Below are 7868 nucleotides of genomic sequence, written 5' to 3'. Positions count from 1 at the left end.
GAAACTAGTTTTCAAAAGTAGGCAAGTATGAAATAACTGCATGTTACTAGTAGTCACCAGCCCATCAAAAAATGACGGAACAATATAACATTGCAGTCAGCGCCGGCGGCGCGTACGGAGCAACACTTGAATTGCTCTGTTGGGCACCAAATGGGTAAAATGTTATAACCTTGGTGCAGTAATATTTAATAAATTATAATAATACCTAACAATAAAGTTATGTATAAAGCATTTTAATTTGAAAAAAAAAAACAATTAAATCAATTATAAACAGACCACAAAATAGATAAATAAAATTTTTGTATTTTTTAGAAATTTAAGAGGCATTAAGGAAATGTTTGTGTAAACAGTAGGAAGGCCAATCCCTGGGATTTGGCCCTAAAATTGCCAGAATTAGATTTTGGGATTAGACTGTGTATGCCCGGCTGCTCCCATCCCCAGCTGTGTGATGCGATGTCATTGGTCGCGCTGCGCATCCCGCCGGCCACACCGCCGTGCCCAGCCTCACTGACTCCTGGCCGCACCAACACTGCTCCCGGGCCACATCCCCGCATCCCTGCACCACCTCCTGGCTGCAATGATCCCGCTCCCAGCCGCACCACCATGTGAGTAAATGTGCAGGGGGCGGAGGTGTTTTCTTTTATTAGGGAGGCCAATGCCGGCATTAAGAATTTTTCAATCCTGTATCCCAGGATTAAATAAATGACCCGGGATTGGTTGCATCCCTAGTAAACAGGTACTGTAAGCTTATCTCAGAATACAGATGTGCAGACAGGGTTGCCATCAGAATTAGTTGGAGCACCGGGGACCTGCAGGAATAATTTGCAGATGCACAGGGAAGGCTTGTTTATAAGAAATACTTTCTGCACATTGGGCTGTAGTTGTCAGAGCCGAACTTCCCATTATGCATGTGAGGCATGTGCCTAGGGGTGGCACATGTTGGGCGGCAGTACTTGGATGCTTTTGTTGGTACTGTCAGCCTGAAATGTACATGGCTAGGACAGGCAGATGCTGCCCCTGTAAACTGTCCTACTTAGTAAATATGTACACATAATACAGAATTTAAAAAATCACAGTGTTTATTAGTCCATTGAATTGGCTATTATCAAATGAGGGCTTATAAGTAATCAATACAAATAATACAAGTAGGCAGGGGGGGGGGGGGGGCGCTGTTATTGTTGTGGCGGAGGGGACCCTCAACCCTAAATCTGACCCTGATAGTTGTGTGGTGCAGCCCACCCAGGCTGCCTACATTCGCCCGTGCCCATCGCCGGACGCCCACCGCCCAGACTGCATCCGCCTGGCTAAATCGCCCACCCATCCGGTGGGTTTTTGTATTAGGGAAACCAATTTCCGAAATCCCGGATTGGGCATTTTTCAATCCCGGATTGGGCATTTTTTAATCCCGAATTCCGGGATTGATAAAATGCCCCGGGATTGGCATCCCTAAGCGGGACCATATATAAATTATGAAAGTGCTGGTATTACCTCCTGAAACCACTAGAGGGCCTCACCAATCAAGAATATTAGCAGAACACATTCTATTTCCCAGCCTAGATCCAAGATTTCCCTGTGATCCAAGATTTCCTCTCAGACAGCTGAGAGATGTCCAACCGCTGGATACTTAGAATTATATAGAAGGTTCTACTGGTGTGTGCATTCAGATGGGATAAAGTGAAAGTGCCAGTCAGCATTTTACTGCATCTCAGCAGTAGCGCACGCAAGAAAGGTTTCTGAGTACCCAGAAACACACACATACATACACACACATACATACACACACACACACACACACACACACATACATACCCCATCACCTTGCAGCAATGGGGAAGGGGCGGGGCCAATATGATGTGATTCCTATAAAATTGTGTCATTTTGACACCACCCCTTTACTCTCCACCATGTCTGTCTTCTATTATCGATCTGTCTTCAATTATCAATCAGGAATTGAAAATTAATGTCTGCAATCCCCAGAACAGCCTCATAGTGATGTCACTCCGTAACGCTTTCACCAGTGTATTTTCATTCACATCCATCTTGCAGAGCTGGTACATCTGTGTCAGCAGTGCAGGCTCCTCCGTGTGGCCCCGGTACAGACGTTATATAACAAACCGGCAGCCGCACGTTGCTAATTTTGTTTGCGTTTCCCAGGAGAGCGCAGTTTCCTGATGAGAACCCGGAATAATGTCACAATGAGGTAGAGCGTCACAGCGAGACAGACGGTGATGAATAAAATGACATCCAGCATGTACTGCTGATACCAGGGCTGCTGATAAGCATAGGGACGAAGATGGCCGCCTCCTCCTGACTGGATGATGTGTTCCACCCACCGTAATAACTGCTGGTCTGGAGGGAACGGAGCAGACTTCCTGATGGCGCTCAGCTTCATTGCTGCTGCTTTATAGCTGTGGAGACAGAGAGAGAACGAAAGTTACTAATATCATTAATCCAGAACCCGAACACCTGACATCAGTGCTCTTGCTTAAGTTATAAGTTGAGATGCATCATCATTTGGAGAGTAATAAAGTGGTGGGACCCTACTATAAGTACACACACTCATGACTCCTGGCAGACACCTTTGCTCCTGATGCTGGACACCCTTGCTCCCAATGCTGGACACCCTTGCTCCCAATGCTGGACACCCTTGCTCCCGATGCTGGACACCCTTGCTCCCGATGCTAGACACCCTTGCTCCCGATGCTGGACACCCTTGCTCCCGATGCTGGACACCCTTGCTCCCGATGCTGGACACCCTTGCTCCCAATGCTGGACACCCTTGCTCCCGATGCTGGACACCCTTGCTCCCGATGCTAGACACCCTTGCTCCCGATGCTGGACACCCTTGCTCCCGATGCTGGACACCCTTGCTCCCGATGCTGGACACCCTTGCTCCCGATGCTGGACACCCTTGCTCCCGATGCTGGACACCCTTGCTCCCGATGCTGAACACCCTTGCTCCCGATGCTGAACACCCTTACTCCCGATGCTGGACACCCTTGCTCCCGATGCTGGACACCCTTGCTCCCGATGCTGGACACCCTTGCTCCCGATGCTGGACACCCTTGCTCCCGATGCTGGACACCCTTGCTCCCGATGCTGGACACCCTTGCTCCCGATGCTGGACACCCTTGCTCCCGATGCTGGACACCCTTGCTCCCGACGCTGGACACCCTTGCTCCCGACGCTGGACACCCTTGCTCCCGACGCTGGACACCCTGCCCACCTTCCCTCTCTTGCATATTCATTCATTGGAAAGATGCTGCTGCAACAGGAACTAGCAAAGACGTATCACAATGTCAATATCAGAATGCTGACATGGTTCAATCTGTCAACAACAAACGAAAGAAAAAAGTCCCAAGGCGCTACCCAGCACCTTCTGCCAAGCCTTCAAATTAGGACCACCACACAGTCCATATGAAATGATGCGCAATTATGGCACTAAATTGTTTAAAACCCACTGTCATTAAACAGTAGGAGTTAATTCATTAGTTATATAGCAGATACGGCTGTATGAAGTGTTAAAATTTACCCAGCCAAACAAACGGTAACATCATGACACACTTCCGGCGGAAGTGCCCGGATACCTAATTGTTAGCCCATTAAGGTCTGTATAAATACCCCTACAGGTTAGAACCTCTCTCCAACCTTGACAAAGATAGGAGGACCTATCGAAACGCGTCGATGGAGAGAGGTGCCAACTACTGTGGACTGTGACTTGCTGGATGGTGACGTTTCGGCGCATGTGGCCACTGCGCGAATCTAGGTACCACCATTCTTTTCCGTCTTCCAGTTACCACTGTTTTATGCACCATTAATAAATATTTTAAACTGAGAGAGATTCTCTCTTTGCATTTTTCAAACACCTATTGGAGTCTATGGTTTTGGGATACTGACACGACTTCCAGGAAGTATTCCAGTACCTAAAAGATACCTTTATAGGAGTTATTTGAGTGTACGTTCACCTGTAATAAATCCGGTGGAGGGAACAACTGCTGCTATCACGGAATGGGATCCATGTTAAAGATACCTTTATGCACAGGTTCTCACTTCTCTCTATGTGAGTGAGGGTACGCATTCTGGGGCCCTCATTATTATTCCTGATTTCTATTTGATCTAGACGTACTAGATATTGCATTTTTCTTTTCTCCTTGACATATATATATATATATAACTAGCGACCATTCATACCCAACCCCAGTGCCAGACTCTCTGCTGTCCTCCTTCCAGGGGCCATCTTTCTGAAGACATCACTTTAAAGATAGTGTCACCAACTATGCGGTAATATAGGCCACATTTACCATATCTTCTGGTCCTGCCCAGCAATACAAAAATACTGGAAGGAGGCCTTCGCTCTAATCAATACAGTACTCAAGATGAGTGTACTGCCCGACCCAGCTCAAGACGATCTTAACCTAATTCAATCATAAAAAAAAACATGTCTGAGCAGTTTTTGAAAAATATTAGCTAGTAAAGTGGATAACACCGGTATTATTATTATTATTATTATTATTATTATTATTATTATTATTATTATTATTATCAGTAATTACATGGATGTACCTTTTATTTTCTATTATTTCCAGAATAGTTTGTGCAAAGATTTCAGACTGTAGTTGATCAGGTAAAATAAATGTTCCCAAGTTTTTCCCTTTCACTCGGATCACGTTGTCATGCTGGTCGCCAAAAAGTGGGATCCCTAAAACAGGAACTCCGTGGTACACTGCCTCCATCACACTATTCAGTCCTCCATGTGTCACCAAAAGACGGACTTTAGGGTGTCCTGCAATAATAGGATTTTTGCCCAAAAATTGTGTTATGGAGGTTCCAAAACAATTAGTGATCATAGTAAACACATTGAAGGAGAGAGTACAGTACGGTCATACCGCCGCAGCTGCACATGTGTATGCCACCACTATGAGTGCTCTATTGAGAAGCCAACCAGTGGCTTTGCCGTACCTGGTGGTAGCGGAGGAGGGACATCACTTCCTCTGGCTTACTGAAGATCCCTCTACTGACCATTGACCATCAATGGTTAACATTAATTGATGGTTCACTGCCAATGCCCAATGATTTTGCCATTGATGCTGTAAATCCAATGATTCTCTCCCAATGATGTCCAACTAGTGAATCAATTTTCTCCCTTTGTTTTTTTTTCTTATAGCAGCGGCTACATAAATCTTAGCCCCTAGCTCTGGTGGGACACTGATCTCAACCCCTGAAAGTGAATTGCGCGTGGTCCCCAGCAGCGTTAGACATAGAGGGATGCTAACTATTGATGGTTCAACAGCAATGGTTTCATGCGATTGATGGTAATCACTGAAGGCACCATTAATGGTTTATCTACCAATGGATCTCCCTAGCTCCCTCTAGTGATCAGTGTTTGCTGTCATGCTGTGGTAACCATCAAGAAAGCTGTGATTGGTGAAAGGTGTAGGCTGCTTCCTATAGGTTACTATAACATACCCTCCAACTGTACTGATTTAGCCGGTACAGTACCGGTTTTTAATGGTCTGTACTGGCTAAATCTAACTGTACCAAATGTACCATTTTTTTGTAGCCAGCTCCTCCGACTCAGGGAGTTGTAGTTTTCTATTTGTAGTATTGCAGTTGTGCTGTTGGCTGCTCTTCCGGCAGCGTTAGCTGAGAGGGGGAGTGGCTGGCCAAGAAGACTTCATCTCCCAAGGTGCCCTGCAGGGGGACTCAGCGGGCCCGCCTCCCCCTGCTCACACACACGCACATGGTGGAGATGCAGGGAATGACAGACGTCGGCTGATTAGTGAGGGAATGCCAGCCCTCCCGATACTGCAACGCACATGGCCAGGGGGCCGGGGACTGACACTGAGCTGAACTGCTGGGGAAGGTAGGCAGCAACAGTAGCACAGCATCAGCATGTGTGGGGGTGGGGGTGGGTTGTTGTATGTGTTAAACTCCACTTTCTAGTGTGGTGGGAGTCCTCTTGAAAAAAAAAAAGCACAGTACACTTTCGAAAAGGAGGTGTGACTACGCCCACTTTAACTGTGGCCACACCTACTTTACACATGGCCACACCCCCTTCCCGAATGTGTAGCGATTACTGCCCTTCAGATGTTGGAGGCAGAGGTGTAACTAGAAGTTTGTGGGCCCCATAGCAACATCTTGATAGGGGCCCCCACACCCACCCCTGCCGTTGTCACTATAATGCCCCTAATAGGGGGAAGGAGAGTGAGAAAGAGGCTATTGGGGAGAAAAACTGTGTCATGGGGCGGGATGCTATATAGCAGAAATGCGGTAAAAACCCCGTTTTCGGGGTTTCTACCGCATTTCTATATGCTATATGGCGCCTCCGCAGTGTCAGCGCTGCGGAGGGAATCGCCAGCTAAAGCTGGCGAATCCCTGCAGAAGCCTATGGGCTTCTTACCGCAGCGCTGTTTGAGGGATCCGTCACGGATCCCTCCCAGCGTGACCTGCGGCCGGCGCCGGGGTCTGCGCATGCGCAGATGGACTCCCGGGTCACAGACCCGGAAGTCCAGTGCCGGCACCGCATCGCAAGGGACAGCTCTTACCGCAAGAGCTGTCCCTTGCATGAATAACGGCATATGTTATAGCATATGCCGTTATTAAAAATGCGATGTCCGGCGAAGGGGGGCCGCGGATGTTATAACATCCCGCCCAGGGTGAGGGAGGGGTAGCAGGCAGGAGAGGAAATACTAGGGGGCAGTCTAACACTTGGCGGTTGACAGGCACATGCAGGATAGAATAAGGGGGGCAGGCTGTCACTTGGTAGGATCAGCATACAGATACAGGGGATTGAAAGGGGGGGGGCAGACTGTCACTTGGTGGGTGTTGGCAGACAGATATAGTATATTGCAGGGGGGGCACAGGCTGTCGCTTGGGTGGGTGGGGGGAGCAGGTAGTTAGTTACAGCAGACTGCAAGGAAGGAACAGGGAGGATGTCTCTTGGGATGGTGTCGGCAGGCACATGCAGGAGAAGAGGCAGGGTGTAGTAGGAAAAGTAAAACTCTAGGTTACCCATGACCTGCAAACCCCCAGCCAGTAACCAGCATTGCTCCCAGTGCTTGCAGGGATGACTGCTATCTGCAGCGTGCCCACCCCATGGATAGTGCCGGGGAATTGCTCTCTCCTCCCTTCCAACAAGGCAACCATCGGTGGCAATGGCATTAATGGCCATACCTACTCTATGGTAATCTCAGTGACTGCCCTGAATACACAGAAGGGAGCAGCGCCCTCTGGTGTGTTGTTTTACACTCTGGCTCTGCACCTCGCCTCTGGCTTTTGTTCCTGCCCAGAAATAAAGCTGACAGCTCTGGTCCCAGCGCTGCACGGCTGTGAATACTACAGTATTTTGAGTTAAAAGAAGGAACAAAAAAAAATTAAAAGGGTGCAGGGGATAGCCTGCTGGGTCATCGGGCCCCCAAACGTCCGGGCCCTATAGCAGTTGCATCCCCTGCACTCTCTGTAGTTACGCCACTGGTTGGAGGGTATGCTATAACTGCAGCCAGAGACCAACCAGTAGAGGCAGAGCAGCCAGAGACCAACCAGTAGAGGCAGAGCAGCCAGAGACCAACCAGTAGAGGCAAAGCAGCCAGAGACCAACCAGTAGAGGCAGAGCAGCCAGAGACCAACCAGTAGAGGCAGAGCAGCCAGAGACCAACCAGTAGAGGCAGAGCAGCCAGAGACCAACCAGTAGAGGCAAAGCAGCCAGAGACCAACCTGGAGAGCTTCAGTAACAAAGAGGTGAAGGAAATCATACCCTCCAACATCTCCAACTCAAAAACTGGTACAGGGGGTGTGGCCATATATATGGGGTGTAGCCAACACCATTTTGCTATCCACTAATGTATCCCAATTATAAAATAAAGATAACA

The 7868-nt window shown here is 48.4% G+C and overlaps 1 protein-coding gene across 1 annotated transcript in view; it reads right to left on the bottom strand.

Moving 5' to 3' along the window:
- Positions 1-1167: 1167 nt before the first annotated feature.
- UGT3A2 (UDP glycosyltransferase family 3 member A2) overlaps positions 1168-7868 on the bottom strand; it is a 31510-nt gene continuing 24809 nt past the window's right edge. The window contains exons 6-7 of the mRNA XM_083154872.1: positions 4564-4783; positions 1168-2408 (exon numbers count right to left, since the gene is read on the bottom strand). Coding sequence (XP_083010998.1) covers positions 2132-2408; positions 4564-4783 — 497 coding nt within the window. The 3' untranslated portion in view covers positions 1168-2131. The remainder of the gene's footprint in view (positions 2409-4563; positions 4784-7868) is intronic.

The sequence above is a fragment of the Crinia signifera genome, chromosome 1 (assembly GCF_055691185.1).
Source record: "Crinia signifera chromosome 1, ASM5569118v1, whole genome shotgun sequence".
Taxonomy (NCBI): domain Eukaryota; kingdom Metazoa; phylum Chordata; class Amphibia; order Anura; family Myobatrachidae; genus Crinia; species Crinia signifera.
This window is presented reverse-complemented; position numbering and strand designations above follow the sequence as displayed.